Source organism: Schistocerca americana, chromosome 3, assembly GCF_021461395.2.
Source record: "Schistocerca americana isolate TAMUIC-IGC-003095 chromosome 3, iqSchAmer2.1, whole genome shotgun sequence".
Taxonomy (NCBI): Eukaryota; Metazoa; Arthropoda; class Insecta; order Orthoptera; family Acrididae; genus Schistocerca; species Schistocerca americana.
The window spans coordinates 858,506,448-858,531,115 of NC_060121.1; the positions used below are offsets into that span (position 1 = coordinate 858,506,448).

The 24,668-nt window shown below is 43.8% G+C and overlaps 1 protein-coding gene across 1 annotated transcript in view; it reads left to right on the plus strand.

Annotated features, from left to right (window-relative positions):
• The window catches only part of LOC124606854 (delta-sarcoglycan), a 450,590-nt gene that overhangs the window by 184,046 nt on the left and 241,876 nt on the right, over positions 1-24,668 (plus strand). The window contains exon 3 of the mRNA XM_047138933.1: positions 5,368-5,554. Coding sequence (XP_046994889.1) covers positions 5,368-5,554 — 187 coding nt within the window. The remainder of the gene's footprint in view (positions 1-5,367; positions 5,555-24,668) is intronic.

The window sequence follows — 24,668 nt, forward strand, 5'->3', positions numbered from 1 at the left end:
TCTTTCAAATTCTGAAGGTGACATGCGTCAAATACAGGGAGCGAAAGGCTATTTACAATTTGTACAGAAACCAAACGACAGTTTTAAGAGTCTTTTCTGAAAGTATTTGTATGGGGTGTAGCACTGTATGGAAGTGAGATATGGAGGATAAATTAATAATTTAGACAAGAAGAGAATAGAAGCTTTCGAAATGTGGTGCTACACAAGCATGCTAAAGATTAAATGTGTAGATCACATAGCTAATGAGGAGGTACTGAATAGAATTGGGGAGAAGGGGTCGGTTGGTAGGACATGTTCTGAGGCATCAAGGGATCACCGATTTATTATTGGAGGGTAGCGTGGAGGGTAAAAATCGTAGAGGGAGGCCAAGAGCTCAATACTCTAAGTAGATTCAGAAGGATGTAGGTTGTAGTAGTTACTTGGAGATGAAGAAGCTTGTGCAGGATAGAGTTGCATTGACAACTGCCTCAAACCAATCTCTGGACTGAAGACAACAACAGCAACAACAAAACAGTAGCACATCCATTTATAACCATTGTTGAATATTCAGCAGCAACGATTTTGAAATATTTGTAGCTTTGGAACTTAACAAAATTTCTTCTGGAACATTGTCATTCCTCAAGCTCTCCAACACTTCATAGAGCGCTCAAAATACAGGATGTCACAAAAAGTTATGGCAAAAAATTCAGGAAACATTCCTCACATATAGAGAAATAAAATGTGTTATAAGGACATGTGTCCGGAAACACTTTATTTCCGTGCTACAGACCATTTTCCACTTCTCTTCATAACGACATTAATCATGGGAAACGTGTACTAACAAATGTACCAGCATTGCAGTAAACGTTTTCTTACATGACGTGTTCGAATTACCCTCTTGATTACGTTGAATTTGAACATACAGTAAATTGTAATTCTTAGGTTCTGCCAGTGTTGTTGTTACGATGGAACGAAAGTAGTGTTAACATGTGACTAATTTCATTGCTTGTGTTGGCATGCGAAAACCTCACTGTTCTGCTGCGAGAGGTGTTCAACAAATAATGCAGCACCTTTTTTTTTGGCAGCCAATTTTTGTTGAAAAAATGTGGAATTTGTTGTGGGACATCCGTAGGGTATTCCTACTTCAGTACCTGTAGTTTGAGGAAGTCGCTATAGGTGGCGACGCTATGCGTAGATTCAATATAGCGTCTGTAATGGAGGCGTGTTCCAACCAGTGAGCTGTCACTGAGTTTCTTTTGTCGGAGAACCACAGCATCGCAGGTATTCACAGGTGCTTACAGAGCGTATAAGGGGACGTGGCAATGAACAAAAGCTCGGTGAGTGGTTGGACGATCCGTCTGTCATCGCCCCAACAAGGTCTCGCAAACCTGTCCGATCTGCCGCATGGCGGCCGGCTGCAAGCAGCTGTGACTCCTGCAATGTTGGAACGTGCGGACACTCTCAAAGGAGGTAACAGACGGATAACAATCAAACTCCTCGCCACACAATTGGACGTCTGTGTTGGTGGTGCTGACACACTCGTCCACCAGTTGGGGGAACTGATAGGTGTGTTCCTCGTAGCCTAACAGAAGACCATAAAGAGTAACGAAGTACCATCCGAACGGAATTGCTTGCGCGTTACGAGGCTGAGCATAACAATTTTTTGTCGAACATTGTCACAGGCGATGAAACACGGGTTCATCACTTCGAACCAGACACGTAACAGCAATCCATGGAGTAACGGCACAACTCCGGCACTCCGAAGAAATCGTTCAAAGTCTCAGCCTCAGATGGTAAAATCATGGCGGCGGTCTTGTGTGCCTCTGAAGCGGTTATTCTGTTTGATGACTGTTCTTATGGTGCAACGATCAGCTCTGTAGTGTATTGTGATACATAATCCGCAAGCCAACGTAAGGAGCGTGGCGAAGGATACGTTGTCTCGCTCCACTCGCAAACAAGCCGAGGGAAAACAACTGTCTATAGACCTCCATACGAGCCCTAATTTATCGTGTCTTATCTTCGTGGTCCTCGCGCGCAGCGTATGTTGGCTGCAGTAGAATCATTCTGAAGTCAGTTTCAAATGCAAGTTTTATAAATTTTCTAGATAGTGTTTCCCGAAAAGAACGTCGTGTTCCCTCCAGGGATTCCCATTTGAGGTGCCGAAGCATCTCTGGAATACCTATTTGTTGTTCGAGTCTACCGGTTACAAATCTTGCAGTCCGCCTCTTAATTGCTTCGAAGTCTTTTTTGAATCCGACCTGGTACAGATCCCAAGCAATCGAATAGTAACCAAGAACAGGTCGTTCCAGCGTTCTAAATGTGGTCTCCTTTACAGGTAAAGCACTCTTTCCTAAAATTCTACCAATAAACCGAAGTCCACCACTCGCATTCCCTACCACAGTTGTCATATTCTTCATTTCATATCGCTTTGCAGCGTTCTGCATAGATATTTTAACGATTTGGGTATGTCAAGCAGGACACTACTAATACTGTATTCGAACATTATAGCTTTGTTCCTCCTACTCATCACCATTAACTTACATTTTTCCACATTTAGAGCTACACTAATTAATCCAAAGTATCCGGACATCCCAAAAGCATACTTTTTTTCATATTAGGTGCACTGTGCTGCCACCTACTGTCAGGTACTCCATATCAGCGATCACAGTATTCATTAGATATCGTGAGAGCAGAAATGGGTGCTCAGCGGAACTCAGGGACTTCGAATGTCGACAGGTGATTGGGTGTCACTTGTGGCATACGTCTGTACGCGATATTTCGACACTCCTAAACATCCCTAGGTCCACTGTTTCCGATGTGATAGTGAAGTGGAAACGAGAAAAAATACGTACAGCACAATAGCGTACAGCCCGACCTCGTCTGTTGACTTTCAGAGAGCGCCGACAGTTGAAGAGGGCCGTAATGTCTAATAGGCAGACATCTATCCAGACTATCACGCAGGAATTCCAAAATGCATCAGGATCCTCTGCACGTACTATGACAGTTAGGCGGGATGTAAGAAAACTTGGATTTTTTGGTCGAGAGGCCGCTCATAAGCCACACATCACGCCTGTAAATGCCAAACGACGCCTCGCTTGGTGTAAGGAGCTTAAGACGACAGAACAGTGGAAAAACGTTGTTTGGAGTGTCGAATCTCGGTATACAATGTGGCACGGTGTGGGTATGGCGAATGCCCGGTGAACGTCATCTGCCACCGTGTGTAGTGCCAACAGTAAATTCGGAGGCGGTGGTGTTATGGTGTGGTCATGTTTTTCATGGATGTGGCTTGCACGCCTTGTTGTTTTGCGTGGCACTATCACAGCGCAGGCCAAAATTGATGTTTCAAGCACCTTGTTGCTTCGTACTGTTGAAGAGCAATTCGGGGATGGCGATTGCATCTTTCAACACCATCGAGCGCCTGTTCATAATGCACGGCCTGTGGCTGAGTGATTACACGACACTAACATCCCTGTAATGGACTGGCCTATACAAAGTCCTGACCTGAATCCTATAGAACACCTTTGAAATGTTTCTTAACGCCGACTTCGTGCCAGGCCTCTCGAACCGACGACACCTCTCCTTCTTGCAGCACTCCTTAAAGAATGGGCTGCCATTCCCCAAGAAACCTTCCAGCACCTGATTGAACGTATGCCTGCGAAAGTGGAAGCTGTCATCAAGGCTAAGTGTTGGCCAATACCATTTTGTATTCAAGCATTACCGATGGAGGGCGCCACGAATTTGTAAGTCATTTTCAGTCAGATATTTGGATACTTTTGATCAAATAATGTAGCTGCCATTCCTCACACCAAATAGAAATTTTAACTTCGACACCTTAGCGTACTCCACAGCATCATCAGCAAACAAACGCAGATTGCTGCCCAACCTACCCGCCAAATCACTTGTGTGTATAAGGTACAACAGCGGTCCTATCACATTTCCCTGAGGCACTCCTGACGATACCTTTGTTTCTGATAAACACTGGCTGTCGAGATCAACAAACCTATGGTAACTAGAGAAGCAACTTTAGCGTCTTCGTCGCCATGAAAATACAGGCGAACTTCTCTTCTGCAACAGTGTTCTAACGGGTTTAGTGTCCCATGGGGAAACAGTACAATTTCATTATTAATTTATTCGACATAAATCATCAAACTGCCATCGATACTAATCTTTGCATTTCAGCGACATTTGGTCTACACTCTTTTAGGTACCAGGGGCGTTCAGTAAGTAATGAGACAAATTTTTTCGGTCATTTTAGGTTAAAAGAATGCGAAATTTGCCGAGGGACATCGTGAAGTATTCCCGCTTCAGCCCATATAATTTCGTATGTAGTCTCCAAAATGATATTCGTAACGGAGGTGTGTTCCAGGCAGAGAGCTGTCATTGAGTTTCTTTTGGTGGAAAACCAGAGCATCACAGACATTTATAGGCTCTTGCAGAATGTCTGTGAGGACATAGCAGTGAAAAACAGCACGGTGAGTCAGTGGGCGAGGTATCTGTCATCACTGCAACGAGGTCGTACAAACCTGTCCCAGCCGGCCGGAGTCGTCGTGCGGTTCTAGGCCCTACAGTCTGGAGCCGAGCGACCGCTATGGTCGCAGATTCGAATCCTGCCTCGGGCATGGATGTGTGTGATGTCCTTAGGTTAGTTAGGTTTAATTAGTTCTAAGTTCTAGGCGCCTGATGACCTTAGAAGTTAAGTCGCATAGTGCTCAGAGCCATTTGGACCATTTTGAAACCTGTCCGATTTCTCTCCCCTGCCGGCCCGCCTCACACAACTGTGGCTCCAACGATGTTGGAACGTGCGGACACTCTCATTCGAGGTGATCAACGGATCACAACGAAACACCTCGCTGCACAACTGGACGTCTCTGTTGGTAATGCTGACACACTCGTCCACCAGTTGGGCTACTCACAGGTGTGTATCCGATAGAGTGTTGTATCTTCCGACTTCCGTTTGTTTGCGTAGTGATGGATGCACTCCGGGAAGCAGTAAGTGGATGCTGAGGAGGTTACCGAGGCAGAAAGACGCTCCCTCCAACGTCGACCTCTAGAATGGTACCACTTGGGCATACAGGTCCTCCTAGTAAGGTGGCTTAAGGTTGTCGCTTTGAACGAAGATTATGTTGAGAACTAGGACTTTGTAGCGGACACAGTGGGGAACGTTATGGCGTATTGGAACCCTTAATAAAACCAACCTGTCCTCGGAAAAAAGTATGTTGCATTACTTTTGAACGCCCCTCGTAGTTTTGAAGGAGTGAAGACGTAGATTCATACGTTTATCTGATTTGGAAATCTAATCAACTGAGGACCACTGATGCAAGTGAATGACAGACGCCGGTCTCTCGCTACCTGCTGCAGCTGACGGGTCGGCCTGTCCTGTGTCCTCAGGTCCGCCGACTGGGCCGACATGGACGCGCCGCTGCACCCGCCGCCACCGCACGCCTACAACTTCCGTGTCGGCATCTACGGCTGGCGCAAGCGCTGCCTCTACCTGCTCATCCTGGGCCTGCTCGTCATGGTCATCGTCAACCTCGCGCTCACGCTCTGGGTGCTCAAGGTCATGGAGTTCTCCTCGGTGAGTAGCCGCCGCCTTCCACGTTTCAGCCATGTCCACGCCTACACCTTCATTCTGCGAGTCAGTTGACAATATGTGTACGGGAGGCAGCACTTCTGCAAGCACTATTTCCGCCCTTCCTACTTCCACTCATGAACAGAGAATGTCGGCCAGGTCGATGTGGCCGAGCGGTTTTAGGCGCTTCAGTCTGGAACTGCGCGACCGCTACGGTCGCAGGTTCGAATCCCGCCTGGGGAATGGATGTGTGTGATGTCCTTCGGTTAGTTAGGTGTAAGCAGCTCTAAGTTCTAGGGGACTGATGACCTCTGATGTTAAGACCCATAGTGCTCAGAGCCATTTGAACCATTATTTAGAGAAAGTCTGAAGCACAAGTAACAACGGGGCATATGAATTTCTCGCATATCTGCACTATATGGCTCCAATTTCACCACGCTAAAGCGTACATCGATGAGAAAAACCTTATGACCACTACACAGCGCGGGACTGAATGGTGGTGTAGCGGGACTGTGACGTGGTAAGGAAAAATATGAGCAGATTTGGGACGAATGTGGAATCAGTCGAGTGATAATGTAGGCCACAAATGGGGAAACTTGCTGATTTAAGTAACGTTGCGATAGGGTAGATTTCTGGGGTCTATTGCTAGGGATTGTGCATCTCACACTGAGATGTTAACACAAAAAGTTTTTTTAAAGAGAATGGTGTTCCTTTTGGTTCCATATGTAGTAAACCTGCTCACACTTCTGTATTAAATGGAGTTTGTTAATACTCATATATGTTTGGTTTAGGTGGGCGTCCGGCTTGAGCAAAACACAATTTTATCTTTCCTTCAGTTCCCCACACACGTTTCTCTGAAGTTGCAGCATCACCCCTCGGCTATTATTGTCTTCTCACTGAACAGCAAAAATGCGCTTTACTACTTTTACACGCATAAATTTGAATTTCTAATACAGTAATTACAAATCTGATAACAAAGTCTTGTGGCTGTACTTGTTTCCTTGGTTTTTATGTCTTTCATTGCACTTGTTTTCTTTCAAAACTTGGCATATGCAACCATAATTGTGAAAGAAAAAATACAATAAAGAACGTAAAACCCAGGAAGACCGCAGCATGTAACAGCAAGAAATATACATAAAACTTTCTGTGGATAGTTTACGTTTACTGTCAAGAGACTGCCAGTTCTGTTTCTTCTCCATGTCTGTGACACTCTCCCACCGATCGAACAAACCTCTGACAATTCGTGCTGCCCTTCTCTGCATACGTTCAATATCCCCTGTTAGACCTGTTTGGCAACTCCCCACACACTTGAGGAGTATTCTAGGATGCATCACACGAGTAATTTGAAAGCAGTTCCCTTTGTAGATTGACAATTCATGCTGCCCTTTTCTGCATACGTTCAATATCCCTTGTTAGACCTGTCTATCAAGTCCCCACACACTTGAGAAGTATTCTAGGATGCATCGCACGAGTAATTTGAAAGCAATTCCCTTTGTAGATTGATTGGATTTCCCAAAACTCTACCAATGAATCTAAGTCTACCACCTGCATTACCCAAGATGGGCCTATCTGACCATTCCATTCAGTACCCCACAAAGTATTACACCCAAGTTTGTGTATCAGTAGACCGATACCATCTGTGACTCAGTGAAGTAACACTCGTAGGGTACTACGTTTTTCCGTTTTGTGAAGCGCACAATTTTACATTATTGAACATTTAAAGTAAGCTGCCAATCTTTGCACGCCTTTGAAATTTTACTAAGAAATGACTGAATATTACCTCAGCTTCTTTCAGACTATTATAGAGAACTGCGTCATCTGCAAATGTCTGAGGTTAATGTTAATATTGTCCTCAAGGTCACTAACATACACCATGAACAGCAAAGGTCCCAACACACCTCCTGGAGGATACGCGAAGTTTCTACAACATCTGTCGTTGGGTCTCCATCAAAGATAACTTGCTAGTCTTCCATATCAAAAAATCATCATTTCAGTCACATATTTCATAACCTATGCGAACGTACATTTGATAATAAGCGCAAATGGTGTACTGAGTCAAACGCTTAGTAGTCTAAATTCTTAGTCTAGTAATCTCACAACACACTTACATTATTCGCAGATACACACCGACTGATACTGTTAAACCACAAACGTCCCCACACCCTACTCTCTGAAGAATCGAACTCTCTCATATATAAAACAGCCAAAAACGACTAATTACTTTACAAACCAGTCACTGTGTAAAATATTTTATTTTTAGCATAGAAACCCCTTATGGTTGAAGATGAAAAACCCTAATTATATTGATTTTATTAGTTTCTGATTTTTCAGCCACAGGTTAATGTGAAAGTCACAGCCAAAACTCATATCTCGGAACTATGTGTCGTACAGTGGTATAATTTCAGTGCAGAGATATAATTTTCCAGGTAGACTCATCTTCATATGTAAATAATATCTGCAAAAGTGCTGCAGATACCTATAGCAGTAAAGAAATCATGCATTTAAACGTCATGTCTGATGGTGAAGCTTTACTTCATCAAGAGTGAAAATATAGTATGTGATAGATTTTTTTTCCCTCCACTGTTTCGTAGGGATGGCAGCGACATAAAATTTAGAATGGGTCTTAGATTATGTGTAACGTTTGTTGGGGAAGGCCTAATTCTCTCAATCTCAAATACTGGATATGTGGAATCATCTGGGTAATTTGCGAGCCATTAGTTACCCTATCTCAAGATAGATATAGTTCTTCACTATAATACTTCGATTATTGTGTCAAACCTTTATCATAAAGATTATAAGTCTTGAAAATCAGATAATGGCTGCATTTTAAATTTTTAAGTCGATCAATTAGTACATGAAACGGTTAGCTCTTAATCCTCAGTTGACCACCACAGGAGAAGTGATACAAATCATAAAAATACTCACCTATACAAACCTACATCCAGTTTAAAAATTCATTCTGTTTGCAAAATGCAGGTCTCTCAATGGGAACCCACTCATACACAGTAGCAGATATCCTAATGCATCACACTGGAAACAGTATTTTTGAGAAATAATAGAAACAAATAATATAATGTATTACATGAGCACAGATATGTAGGTCATTCATATGAATATGAACGACAAGATTATAGGAAGTTTGTAGAGACGGATAAACAACACACACCACAACATGCAATTCCTTACGGAAAAAGGAACACAAGAGACAATACTCTACCTCACGAGACTAAACAACAGACGCAGCTTCAGTATTTTCAGAAAGGAAATGTAGGCATGAAAATACAAAAAAATGAGCTATTCTCAAAAAATGGTAGCTCTCAGACAGACTGTGCAGAACACCAGTAAGGAAAAAGAACTATAAAGAAAAACTAAACACCTCGTGTGTTGATATGTCGAGTACGTCGGATGCTGAAGCGGAGAGTGCGCCGTACAATCAGAAAGAATACATGCAAACGTAGGTATTTGTTTACTTTAGCGCCAAAAAATGGTTCAAATGGCTCTGAGCACTATGGGACTTAACTTCTTAGGTCATCAGTCCCCTAGAACTTAGAACTACTTAAACCTAACTAACCTAAGAACTTCGCACACATCCACGCCCGACGCAGGATTCGAACCTGCGACCGTATCGGTCGCGCGGTTCCAGACTGTAGCGCCTAGAACCGCTCGGCCATTCCTGCCGGTTTTGATGCCACATTTTGATCACATTTCTATACACATTACACAACCGGTTATTACATTTGTGCATGTACAACAAAGTAATTGGTAACAAGATAGAGCAGAAAATAGTGGATACAACAAGAATTCAGTAAACAAAGTACATGACATCATTAAAGGTAAAATACAGACAAAAGGGTGTAAAATTATAAACAGTCTAGATATACCAACAGATAACAGTAACACACAAGACACACTCGCACCCGAAAACACCTCTTTCAACACAGAGACACCATTGCGCATCCTAACATATCACAAATAGGTCATACATGAAGTGAGTAATATCTTCAAAGCTAATCAATTTTATATGTCCTTCAAGGCAAACAGCACAATACAAAGGAAGTTAGAAACTATGAGAAAAGGAAAAGATAAATAAAAGACGTCATAACTATATTAAGTAACATTCAGTAACTGTAAATATATTGGGATGATTGCAAGAAATTTGAATATCAAGTAGAAAGAAAAATTAGTACGTTGAAGAGTGAATATACCAACTCCACATATGAAGAACATTTAATGCAAGAAAATCACCACTGCACTGGGACAAAATCAGACATTCCCTAGGAACAAAAGGAAGGGAATTCTCACTCACCAGAGGAATAGTTCATACAGAAAGTCATAAATAAAGTTACATTCTATGACTAACACAGTAATAACAGAATAACAGATTCACAAAAATTTAATACACAAACACACACACCCACCCACACACACACACACACACACACACACACACACACACACAAGTGCGCAGTACCTCTCCACTCTTTATCCCTCCATCCCTACCAAGCGCCTCACACTCCTCTCACCCTTGACAATTCCCAAGAATCCCCAACCTGCCTTAAAACATGTGATCGAGAACACGTTCAGTATGTGCTTCTAATACATACAGAACAACCTGTGGATGCAATGAAATGTATGTGTAGAAAACACAGCAATGTTGTTTTAAATAAAATTGATTTGAATGAGCTATCAATAATCAGTGCAGATCACCTATCAAACTATGTATCATCATCATCATCATCATCATCATTATCAGTTGAGACTGATTATGCCTTTCAGCGTTCAGTCTGGAGCATAGCCCCTTTATAAAATTCCTCCATGATCCCCTACTCACTGCTAACATTGGTGCCTCTTCTGATGTTAAACCTATTACTTCAAAATCATTCGTAATCGAATCCAGGTAGCTTCTCCTTGGTCTGCCCCGACTCCTCCTACCCTCTACTGCTGAACCCATGAGACTCTTGGGTAACCTTGCTTCTCCCATGTGTGTAACATGACCCCACCATCTAAGCCTGTTCGCCCTGACTGCTACATCTATAGAGTTCATTCCCAGTTTTTCTTTGATTTCCTCATTGTGGACACCCTCCTGCCATTGTTCCCATCTACTAGTACCTGCAATTATCCTAGCTACTTTCATATCTGTAACCTCAACCTTGTTGATACGGTAACCTGAATCCACCCAGCTTTCACTCCCATACAGCAAAGTTGGTCGAAAGATTGAACGGTGCACAGATAACTTAGTCTTGGTACCGACTTCCTTCTTGCAGAAGAGAGTAGATCGTAGCTGAGCGCTCACTGCATTAGCTTAGCTACACCTCGCTTCCAGTTCTTTCACTATGTTGCCATCCTGTGAGAATAGCATTCCTAAGTACTTGAAACCATCCACCTGTTCTAACTTTGTTCCTTCTATTTGGCACTCAATCCGTTTATACTTCTTTCCCACTGACATTACTTTCGTTTTGGAGATGCTGATCTTCATACCATAGTCCTTACATTTCTGATCTGGCTCTGAAATATTACTCTGCAAACTTTCAATCGAATCTGCCATCACAACTAAGTCATCCGCATATGCAAGACTGCTTATTTTGTGTTCACATATTTTAATCTCACCCAGCCAGTCTATTGTTTTCGACATATGATCCATAAATAATATGAACAACAGTCGAGACAGGTTGCAGCCTTGTCTTACCCCTGAAACTACTCTGAACCATGAACTCAATTTACCGTCAACTCTAACTGTTGCCTGACTATCCATATAAAGACCTTTAATTTCTTGCAAAAATTTGCCTCCTATTCCATAATCTCGTAGAACAGACAATAACTTCCTCCTAGGAACCCGGTCATATGCCTTTTCTAGATCTATAAAGCATAGATACAATTCCCTGTTCCACTCATAATACTTCTCCATTATTTGCCGTAAGCTAAAGATCTGGTCCTGACAACCTCTAAGAGGCCTAAACCCACACTGATTTTCATCCAATTGGTCCTCAACTAATACTCGCACTTTCCTTTCAACAATACCTGAGAAGATTTTACCCATAACGCTGATTAAAGAGATACCTCTGTAGTTGTTACAATCATTTCTGATTCCATGTTTAAAGATTGGTGTGATTACTGCTTTTGTCCAGTCTGATGGAACCTGTCCCGACTCCCAGGCCATTTCAATTATCCTGTGTCTCCATTTAAGACCTGACATTCCACTGTATTTGATGAGTTCCGACTTAATTTCATCCACCCCAGCTGCTTTATTGCACTGCAATCTAGTGACCATTTTCTCCACTTCCTCAAATGTGATGCTATATCCATCATCATTCCTATCCCGTTCTACCTCGAAATCTGAAACATTACTGATCGTATTTTCACCTACATTGAGCAACTCTTCAAAATATTCCCTCTATATGCCCAAGGCATCCACAGGATTCACCAGCAGTTTTCCTGACCTGTCCAAAATACTTGTCATTTCCTTCTTACCTCCCTTTCGAAGACTGCTAATTACACTCCAGAATGGTTTTCCAGCAGCTTGACCCATAGTCTCCAACCTGTTTCCAAAGTCTTCCCAAGACTTCTTCTTGGATGCTGCAATTATCTGTTTGGCTTTGTTTCCTTCTTCAACATAACTCTCTCTGTCTACCTGAGTTCTAGTGTGTAGCCATTTTTGATACGCCTTCTTTTTCCTTTTACAGGCTGCCTTAACTGTGTCATTCCACCAAGCTGTTTGCTTCATCCTACTTTTACACACTACTGTTCCAAGACATTCTTTAGCCACTTCTAGTACTGTGTCCCTGTACCTTGTCCATTCCTTTTCCAATGACTGTAATTGACTACATTCAACTAACTGGTACCTTTCTGAGATCGCTGTTATGTACTTGTGCCTGATTTCCTTATCCTGAAGTTTCTCCACTCATATCCTCCTACATATGGACCTGACCTCCTGCACTTTCGGCCTCACATTCCCAATTTCACTGCAGATTAAATCATGATCAGTGTCATCAAAGAATCCCCTGAATACACGTGTGTCCCTCACAGCCTTCCTGAATTCCTGATCTGTTATTATATAGTCAATGACAGATCTGATTCCCCTGCCTTCCCAAGTATACTGGTGAATGTTCTTATGTTTAAAAAAGGAGTTTGTGATTACTAAGCCCATACTGGCACAGAAATCCAAGAGTTGTTTCCCGTTCCTGTTGGCCTCCATATCCTCTCCAAATTTATCCATAACCTTTTCATACCCTTCTGTTCGATTTCCAATCCTGGCGTTAAAATCACCCATGAGCAGAACACTGTCCTTGTCCTTTACTCTAACAACTACATCACTGAGTGCATCATAAAAACTATCTATCTTATCTTGATCAGTCCCTTCACAATGCGAATATACTGACACAATCCTAATTTTCTTGCTAGACACTGTCAAATCTATCCACATCAGTCGTTCGTTTACATACCTTATTGCAACTACGCTGGGTTCCATTTCTTTCCTGATGTAAAGCCCTACACCCCATTGTGCTATTCCTGCTTTGACTCATATGTATAAAAAATTTATTTTCATTTTACTTTAGACCACTGAAGGAGCCTTTCACGAATAGGCGAAACATATTTGGGACACCGAAATAAACCATTCAGGTGCAAAAGATGAAATTTTTGCTATCTATATGATGAAGCATAATTACATGGAATATTAAAAATAAACTTTCTGGTTGCCCTGGAAGCTGGTAGACAGGCAGCCTGCAACTGGGATGAGGTGATTGTTTTGCTGTTTAGTAATATTCGTGCCGAAGAGCGAGAAGCATATTAGTGCCTACATTAGGTTCCAAGCTGCTACAGCTTGTGAAAACTGATCAAAGCTTGAATGGCAAATTTGTAACGATGTTCAGAAAGTCATTGTTATAAAATGCCCAAAAAGTAGTAGTAATCACGTTGTCACATGAGTGTTGGCAATGCGAATCGGTACCTCAGATATCAGCGAGGGCTTGCTGCAATCCAAGAAGACGTACAGGAGGCGCTCCTGAAAGCCACACCTCCTGTCCAAACAGAGCAGCGCCCTCACACTGAGGTCAATATGGCGTCGAGCCAGCAAGAGCTCTGCCCACTTCGTGACCTCATCTGAAGAAGTCACCATCTTATTATAGAATCAATGTGATAAAGTTCCGCATGGACTTGCTGATTTATATGTAGAACACTGTAACGCCAGGGAACAACTTGTTAATCTGGCATCAAGTGATGCTTTAATAGTCAATAACAGTTGCAGCTTCTCAAGCAGTCCTGTGGCAAAAATCTGTGTCAAAGTTCAGTAAATCTTTTATTGATCTATGTAATAAGTGAAATAATGTTTCGTGCAATCGAAGAACCCACACTTTGGACCAGACGATTGTAGTTTCGCCTGGTCTGAACAGTTAGCTTGGTACTAACAACACTAGCTACATGCCGGCCGCGGTGGTCTCGCGGTTCTAGGCGCGCAGTCCGGAACCGTGCAACTGCAGCTGTCGCAGGTTCGAATCCTGCCTCGGGCATGGATGTGTGTGATGTCCTTAGGTTAGTTAGGTTTAAGTAGTTCTAAGTTATAGGGGACTGATGACCACAGCAGTTGAGTCCCATGGTGCTCAGAGCCATTTGAACCAACTAGCTACATGAAATGAAATGAGCATATGGCATCGTTGGACGGGAGGCCCCATCCCGGAAAGTAAGGCCGCCAAGTGCACGTCTTATTTCAGTCGACGCCACATTGGGTGACTTGGCGCCGGTGATGAGGATGAAATGACGGTGAGGACAACGCAATACCCAGCCCCCGAGCGGAGAAAATCTCCAACCCGGCCGGGAGTCGAACTCGGGGCCATTTGCATGGGAAGCGAGCACGTTACCACGCAGCTAAGCAGGCGGAAACACGTTACAAATTTCCAATTCACTAGTGTTGAAAATGTTTTCTAACCAAGTAATTTTGTAGGGTTATCGTGAAGTGGCACATGCAGGTTTAAGACAGTGCAAAGAAACATAGCAGTAAATAAGGACAAAGTGAAGCACAAATCGGGCCGGACTTGCGCTGTGACAGCAGCTGAGCGACTGCGATGGTGTTGCGCTCGCACTAGACTTACTGCGGTTAGGGAGGGAGCGAGGTGCGACCGCGGACTCGTGAAACATTCAGGGCGACGACCTCAGAGACCGCAGGCCGACCGCCAGGACTCCAACGCACGATTCCCTGGGAGCCTCGCCTCCAACCACAGACAGAGTGGAGGCGGCGGTTTTGTACGTACAGAAGCCCGCCTTCGTACGTTTCTGCCGCCCACAGAACGAACGTGCCTGATACTAGAGGCGATGTGCTGTTCGCTGGAAATGGTGAAAGGCATCTCATAAACTCACTGCACGGTAGCGTGCACAGTGTAATCGTTAAGAAATGAGTGTTTCTAACTGCGTGCTTGTGTTTCCTGCTAGGTAAAAATGAAATGTCGTGTGGCTAGGGCCTCCCGTCGGGTTGACCGTTCGCCTGGTGCAGGTCTTTCAAGTTGACGCCACTTCGGTGACTTGCGCGTCGATGGGGATGAAATGATGATGATTAGGACAACACAACACCCAGCCCTTAGTGGAGAAAATCTCCAACCCAGCCGGGAATCGAACCCGGGACCTTAGGATTAACATTCCGTAACGCTGACCACTCAGCTACCGGGGCCGGATTCCTGCTATCAAATGAAAACGAGACAGACAGGGAAAGGTAAGCAAACTATTTATTATTCCTAAACTGATGGCCATAGCTCGTAATATACCTGGTGATCAAGAAGTCAGTATAAATTTGAAAACTTAATAAACCACGGAATAATGTGGAGAGAAAGGTAAAAATTGACACACATGCTTGGAATGTCATAGGGTTTTATTAGAACAAAAAAAAAAAAAAAAAAAGAAACGGATATTGCTAGACGCGTGAAAGATCTCTTGTGCGTGTTGTTTGGTGATGATCGCTTGCTCAGCCGCCACTTTCGTCATGCTTGTCCTCCCAAGTCCCCAGACCTCAGTCCGTGCGATTATTGGCTTTGGGGGTTACCTGAAGTTGCAAGTGTATCGTTCAAAATGGTTCAAATGGCTCTCAGCACTATGGGACTCAACTTCGAAGTCTCCTAGAACTTAGAACTACTTAAACCTAACTAACCTAAGGACAGCATACACATCCATGCCCGAGGCAGGATTAGAACCTGCGACCGTAGCAGTAGCGCGGCTCCGGACTGAAGCGCCTAGAACCGCACGGCCACAGCGGCCGGCGCAAGTGTATCGTGATCGACCGACATCTCTAGGGATGCTGAAAGACAACATCCGACGCCAATGCCTCACCATAACTCCGGACATGCTTTACAGTGCTGTTCACAACATTATTCCTCGACTACAGCTATTGTTAAGGAATGATGGTGGACATATTGAGCATTTCCTGTAAAGAGCCCCATCTTTGCTTTGTCTTAGTTTGTTATGCTGATTATTGCTATTCCGATCAGATGAAGCGCCATCTGTCGGACATTTTTTTTAACTTTTGTATTTTTTTGGTTCTAATAAAACCCCATGTCATTCCAAGCATGTGTGTCAATTTGTACCTCTCTATCTACATTATTCCGTCATTTATTCAGTTTTCAAATTTATACTGACTTTTTGATCACCCGGTATTTATCTCACCTTGTTGTAAAATGATAACTTTCACGGCCAGAAATGTCACAATTAATAAAATATCGTCGTGGTCGAAGGGATTTCACTTTAAAAAACGACGTTTCGCCACCATCTGCGGAGGACATTTTCTAGGGCGATCGTAGCTTTGTTGAATGTCGTATTAACACCCTGGAACGCTACTGACTACAGCAAAATTCCGCTTGCGCGAGCTCCCGTGCAGAGGCGCGACGTCACATGTTTTGAGCACCCGGTTGCAATTGGCAGTTGTCCGCTGTTACCGTTTTCCCACGGCGGAAGAGTGATACACATCTTCTTCTACATCGGAATCAAAATTTCATTCAATCTCTCGCCCTCCTGGGGTGTTTCACAACCTCAATGCCCTTGTGGCAGCCAGTACTTCAGTCCTACCAAACTAAATGTGGTGGTCTCCTGGCTGTAAAGGATTTTCCGCAACAGCTGATCTGTCAATCTCCCCTCTTCTGAAATTGCCCTTGTGCTCTTCGAGTCTTTTTTGACATTTCTTTGTGTAGTGTGTGTGTGTGTGTGTGTGTGTGTGTGTGTGTGTGTGTGTGTGTGTGTATGTATGTATTGTGTATTGAACCGGGGACCTAGAAACGACGGAGGGGCATCGTCCCACCGTAGCCCTCAGTGGTTCACAACCCCACAACAGGCCACAGCAGTCCACCCACCCTACCGCCGCCCCACACCGTACCCAGGTGTATTATGCGGTTCGACCCCCTACCCCCTTCCTCCCCTTCGCTCCTCCCCCTCCGGGGACGTCTCATACCCCAAATATATGCGTGGTAGAGTAATTATGGTGTACGCGTACTTGGAGACAGTGTTTGTGCAGCAATCGCCGACATAGTGTAACTGAGGCGGAACAAGGGGAACCAGCCCGGATTCGCCGAGCCAGATGGAAAACCGCCTATAAACCATCCACAGGCTGGCCGGCATACCGGTTCAAATGGCTCTGAGCACTTTGGGACTTCACATCTGAGGTCATCAGTCCCCTACAACTTAGAACTACTTAAACCTAACTAACCTAAGGACATCACACATATCTATGCCCGGGGCAGGATTCGAACATGCGACCGTAGCAGCAGCGCGGTTCCAGACCGAAGCGCCTAGGACCGCTCGGCCATCACAGCCGGCCGGCACACCGGACCTCGACACTTATCCGCCGCGCGGATTCGTGCCAGGGATCAGCACGCCTTCCCGCTCGGAAAGCAGCGAGTTTGACAGTGCGGCTAGCCGGGCGGGCACTACTTTTGTAGTACTCACGTAACCTTCCCTACAACTATACGGAATCCTATAAATTCCAGATTTTTCCGGCGATTGGGGAGCATCCTTTACCGATTTTATGTGATACTGTATCTTCCATGCGGGTATGTAAATTACCGTGACGATGTTCAGTTTTTCAAGATTTTTCCAATGCAGTCACTCACATCCTTAACGAATGGAGGGAAAACTTACGATTTCATCGGCACTTGGACATCACTATGGTTTCTACGTGGTTGTCTTCACTCTCTTTTCACCTCATCGAACGAAAAACCATTCTTGAGCAACACATTATTGATGTGTTTTAATTCTGCGGTTGTGGATGGTGGTTCGAATCCCGATGTAGGTAACAGTCTGTGTGCGTGGGTTTTCGGTAAACCGTGTGACCCAAGCTAGCATTTTCTTTCTTGAGAACTAGCACATCCGAAAATTCAGTTTACCAAGGAAGAGGAGACAGGCGTAAAATTAAATTTTCTTGGTGTGCTAGATTTCAAGAAAGAAGATGGTAACTTGTGCCACACGGTTTACCAAAAGCCCACGCACACAGACCCTTACCTACAGCGAGATTTAAACCACCTCCCACAACAAAAGCGAAGCATAATATAAACGTTGGTGGATAGAGAAACGAAAATCTGTTAACTAGAGCTGCTTCACACCATCCAAGGATGGTCGCCAACCGAGGAAAATGCTGGAATTTATAGGATTCCGTGTGGTTATGGGGATGTGTACGTGGGTACTACACAAATAACTGTCAAAAAACGACTCGAAGAGCACAAGGGCAGTTTCAGAAGAGGGGAGACTGACGGATCAGTGTTGAAGAAGATGCACCACATTCATTTTGGTAACACTCAAGCACTGGCAGCCGCAAGCGGATACAGAGAGGGCATTGAGATTGTGAAACACCCCAGGAATTTCAGCAGGAAAGAGGAAGGCGAGAAATTGAATGCAATTTGGATTCCGGTGCTGAAGAAGATGTGTACCAGTCTTGTACCACGGGATGATAGTAACAGCGGACGACGGCAGTCGACAATGGCCAGTTGCGAACGGGTATTCAAAACACGCGACGTCATGCCACTGCGCGGGAGCTCGCCCAAGCGGAATTTTGATGTAGACAGTAGCGAGCCAGGGTGTGAATCGGACATTCAACACAGCTACAATCGCCCTTGAAAACGTCCTCCGCACATGGGGGTGAAACTCGGGTTTTGAAGTGAAATCCCTTCGACCACAGCATAATAGCCCGGCATATTTTATTGATTGTGATTTATCCCACCGTGACACTTATGCGGTTGACTACGGGAAAATGATTGTACCCAGGGGTGCGGTCTTCACCCATAGTAAATAGACGGCCACGAATGTATTGCCTCGTGGCTGGAAAAATGTGGAAATCGCTCGGGGCTAGATCGACAATGTATCGAGAGTGTGTATAGGGTTCCCAGCGAAATTTATGCAAAGAAGTCGACACGACCTTGGCGACATGTTGGCGGAAATAATTCTGCAAAAAAATTATGCCGTCCGTCAGTCCACTGGTCATTGACTTTCTGGAACACAGCGCCACAGTTGGGTGTACACCTTGCAAAAACTGTAGCTCGTCATAAGTACAGACGCCAAGGAATGGTGAGGGGCGGCGTTATTCTGTCACAGAATAATGCCAGCCCACATGTAGCTAAGGTTGTTCCCCCTACGCTGCAGGCGTTTCGCTGCGACGTCCTTACACATATCCCCCATACAGTCCTGATCTGGCTCCCGGCAATTTCCACATTTTGGAAGCTCGGAAGAAAGAAACTCGTGGTCGTTAATTTGCTTCGGACGAAGAGTTGCAAGCTGAGTACTGTCATCGTTTCGTAGGCCACCGCTAACTTTTTTCACGAACGGATTGAACGCCTAGTTTCACTATGGGATAAAAGTATTAACAGTTACGGCGATTACTTTTGAAATAATTAACAATGTGCTTACGTCTTAGGGTTCACCTCAACTGGTAAGAACGGAACCCTTAAAGGATCGCTTTGTGGTCCGTATGTCTGTCTTTTTGTCTGCCGTCTGTTATGAAGCCTTTCTCTCAGGAACCGGTAGACGTTATGAAGTTGCAATTTATACCTCATATTAAGGTCTACGGTCCCTTGACGATGTAAGAAATATGAAGGTCGTAACTCAATACAGTCAAAAGATACGGCCATTTATGTTACTTTTTTTGATAATCCCAGACTCAGTTATCAAAACCTACAGACTACTTCTCATTCATCTAGAATCACGAAACTTGCCAATAATCATGGTTTCACGTTACAACCAACATAAAAAAAAATTATTCACTTTTGATTATACCACAGAAAAATTGTTTGTCATTTGTTATCAGACTATCTCTCTACTCGGTTGTCTGTTAAACCTCCTTTTCCTCAGGGGTAGACGTGTAAAGATGAAATCTACGTCCCATATTAATGTCTGTGGTCCTTTGGCGATATAACAAACGTTAGCTTCTACGTCAAACCAATCAAAATATACGGCCATTTATGTCGCTCACAGTGAGACTAGCAAACTCCCTTATAAAGCTTATGCGATACATACCCTTGCGCGTAGAACTATAAAATTTGGCAATAAAAAAGGTTTTGCAGTACAAGGAAAGGAAAAAGTCCGTATATTGTTAATTTATAATTATATCACACGAAAGAAATATTTTTTCTCATTTGTTATCCGTCTTTATAGTTGAAATTAAAACTTCGTCGTAAGCCCTGGACTCCTTGGTGACGATATCTTGCCAGTATCAATGTCGATATCACCCAAAAATCATCGAGTTCTTCAATTCCCGGAATGGTAGAATTGTGTACATACATAATCAAGTTCGTACAATCTCGTACCTGCCCAGTTTTCCCCTTCTGTCACATTTTCATTCGACTAGCACTTATGTATGGAAAACAGTTTCACCGAACGATGAAGCTTGGGATATTATACCCCATTTATCTTTACCGCCCTCAAATAACTTTTTGACAATAAGAAAAACAAATATATCTATGAATATAGTGTTCCTTAGGTACCATTAACCAGCCTTCATAGTAACTTGGTTCATTGCGAACATATGGACATCAGCAAGCTTTTCTCTCTCTCTCTTTTTTTTATAGCACTCTAGATTTTTTGTTGAGTAATCCTATCCTCAATACTTGTTCCATAACATATCACAGTGTAACATTCACGTAAACATGGCGTTATTAGAAGCGTAGCTCAACATTGATTTTGGCTCACTTGCAGCAGCACACAGGCAGGTACCCGGTCTAGAAGGAAAATCCACACTGGTCATTCTGTCAACCGACTTCAGTTCAGGCTTTGTTTCAATGCAACGTGCACCGCCGAATAGAAGGTAGAAATGACTATCTATGGAGAATGTAAGCAGATCACTAATTGCAATAATATTTTCTTATTTACAATTCGGTTAGAGGTAAATTTTTAATATCGCCTTTTCTTACTAATACTTTATCCTTTTTCATTTTACCTTAACTGGAACTCGGGCAAGGACGGACCGCATAGGGGAGCAACATCAGCCATTTTACTTACTACGCAACAGGCTATAATCATGCTACTCTACCATTCAAGTAGTTGGAATTGGTTTTGCTAATACTACGTATCTGAATTAGTCATTATCACGAATATTTTCTGCTAGCAGTGCCAATCTGTAATTGTGAAAATATACCTACGAAAACAATAAAAAAATTATTACACCCGAAAGACGACATACATTTCGATTCGCTAACGGCAGATGCCGGTAATAAAATAGTCTGTCGGTAAACTCAAGAGCGAGCAGCGCTTTTGGTGGGGGAAGTGCCCTTTCCCGGAAGAACGCTGTCACTGGCCTACAGGGGCACCCAAAATCAGTTACCAGTTACCTGTCCAGCGGTGTAGATCGGCGTGCCGAGATACACGTTGTTTCTGTTCGGGGATCGTAGTTTCCAGTATCAGTCAGTTAACTTTGTATACTCTGATATACTAAGGTATCCGGAAGTGATGGATAATCGCCCTGCATTGCAAGAAAATGTGCAGAATACGAAGAGCAGGTATCTGTGGAGTAACGAGCGGTCAGTCGTCTCTAATGTTATGACAGCGTGTGTAACGAGGCGACACAAAAAGAACTGTTTGCTAATTTTATAAGTCCCAATCAAAGGGCTGCAATTTATGCAAACGTCAGCCTCGCCACAATAGGATACATAAGGAAGGAACGCGAAAATAAGCCACATGGTTCACTGGAATCGCCACGAAAGAAAACTAATAATTTCGGGAGGAAACCCATCGTTATAGACGGTTTCACAAAGTCGGTCACACGACAAACGATGGAGGACTTTTACATGAACCAAAAACTAGTGCCGACATTACGGAAATTGCTTGCTGCCGTGGAACAAAAAATTGATTTTCCTTGGCAGAAAGATGTTTTACACAAGACACTACGTGAAATAGGATTTACCTGGAAAAGATCTGTAAGTAAACGAAAGATTCTGGTAGAGAGAACGGATATAATTGACTGGAGATGTAAGTACCTGATCCAAGTGAGGAAATTAAGGAAGCTAGGCATTCTTATAACGAAATGTAATACAGATTCTCCAATCTTTTTTTATACAAAACAAATAATCGTTGCTGCTATCAAAACACATAAACCTTTTTGACAACTGATAACAGAGTAAGTACCCAATATGCATAACATTGTACAGACACTATTCAGACTTCTCTACGAAGACAGTCAAAAAAAGTAATACAACACACGAAATTATAAATTTCTGGTTGCTTTTTAAACACACTTCGTATTGCAAGAATTGTTAAGTTTCAATGCAGCTCTTCAAAGGAAACTTCTAACATTAAGTAGAGACACAAAGTAGGAACAAACCTTAAATTCTACATATTGACTGCACTATATGGGATTATAAATGGGCATTCGGTTCTATGTTTGTAATAGAATTCTGACTTCCGGTCCTTTGTTAATATTATTTACTCTATAATGTTGTGTTTCGGAAGAAGCTATCGTCGTTTGTATTCCTGATAGTTTTAACGCATTTGTCTAAAAATTAACGCAGCCGGAACGTTTCAGTACACGGCGTCGCCACAGATTTAAAGCGCGCGCCGCGGCAGGGCCGGCACTACGTTGTGAAACAGCCTGTAGAAGCGCCCTGTGACGCAGATGGGTAGGCAGAGTGGGGACTCGCTCGCTCGCTCTTCAGTTTACCGACAGACTATAGATGTGCTGACAATGGTTTAACGTCGTCCGCCAACAGCTACCAGAGCGTCATCTGTGTCTGTCCCTTAATAGGGAATGCTATGAGCCAGAGGGATCAGTGCGGTGCAAACGTGTGAAACAAGCAAAGCACCCAACCACGCCACGGAGACGCACTCGCGGTTCGTAGAGCCAACGGAGCGACTTTGAAAGGGATCAAATTTTGGTCTTCCGAGTGGCGGGATGGTCGTTCCGCAGAACAGCCACGGAAGGTGGACGTGCAGCGTCACTTGTGCAGCGATGCTGGTATCAGTAGTCTCGTGAACATTGTCACACCAGTAGACGGGATTCTGGAAGTCCACGCAGCTACCACAGAATAGATAAGAGGACTTATCAGCCGAGACGTGTCATTATGAACCGTTGCGAACCGATTATTAGCAGTGGAACTATAGGCACCTCTAGCCCGTCTTCCACCCACGCCGCAGCACCGACGTGCACGGCTAGACTGGTGTCGTCAGAGGATCACTTGGAAGCTAGAGTGGCGAGCCAAGGTCTTCAGCGATGAAAGCATATTTTGCTTGCACGCAAGTGATGGTCGTTTGCACTTACGACGTAGGTCTGTGAGCGCTGTCTGGTAGAGCGCATTAGTCGAAGGTACGCCGGCCCCACCACAGCCCCTATGGTCTGGAGTGCTGTAAGCTACAACTCTAGCGCACCTTTGCTCTTTCTTGACGGAAGGCTAACCAGCGCTCGGCACGTGAAGAATGTTGTTTGACCCGTTCTGCTGCAGTTCTTGCAACAGGACGTGATGTGTTGTTCCAACAGGATAGCGCTCGCCCACACACTTCCTGTGGATGTTACCATGTTCTGCAAGGCGTACAGCAACTTCCCTGGCCACCATAATCTCCGGACTTGTCGCCAATCAAATACGTGTGGGATATGACGCGATGAGCAATGACAGGTGCGACATGTCAACCAACACGTCTTACGGAACTACGTGGACAGGTCGAACAGGCGCGGATTAATGTCTTCGAGGACTGTATTCGACATCTGTATGATCGGATGCACGCCATAATCAGAACCTGCATTGCCGCTCGTGTTTCAGCATGTGTCGATGCCTGGTACCTCAGAACCGCTAGTGCAATTGATCTGTAAATGTAATCATTTCGTGTACTCCACATGCACTGTTGTAGAAAAAAAATTTCAGTGAACTGGAAACCTCTAAAAGCATGTACTTTTTTTGGGAATCTATATTCATACTCCGCAGTGCACCGTACAGGGATTAGACGAGGATACAACCTACAATCACTAGTCATTTGCTTTCCTATTCCCCTTGAAAATTGAGCGAGGGAAAAACGACTGTCTACAAGCGTCCGTAAGACTCCTAATTTCTCTCGTCTTCGTGATCCTTGAGGGAAATGTGTGTTGGCACCAGATGAATCGACCTTCAGTCGGCCTCAAATGATGGTTTTCTAAATTTCCGCAATAACGCTTAGCTAAAAGGGCGTCGTCTTCGCTCCAGAGATTCCCATTTGGGTTCAAGAATCATTTGCGTAATACTTGTGTCCTGATCGAACCTAATGGGATGGTCAGCCAAATCCGAATGAAATCTACGCAGTGGAATAACGACAGTCGCTGGACACAGACCAACCTCAATGTGGTATTTAGGCAGTTTCCCACGGTCGGTAAGGCAAATGTTAAGCTGCTCCCCAATTTCCACCTGAGAAAGTAAGATGCAAGAACAGTTGGTATGATCACACGTAGGACGAAATTTACACAGTTAACTGGTGGGTGACGAACACGACTTCCCTTCCTTCAGTAACTAACGACTGTACCGAAAGGAAGGTTCATGCCAGCAATGTTAAATGTACAAAACATGAAAACAGCGAAGCTCTTAGCAGACAGGAGTATTGGTAAGAAAACGAACAATACGTTTATGTGAATCGCACACTATAATACGTTTTTCAACAGGTCGTGAAGAGAAGATGTAGACTACCGAATAAAAAATATAGAATTCTATTTAAAATA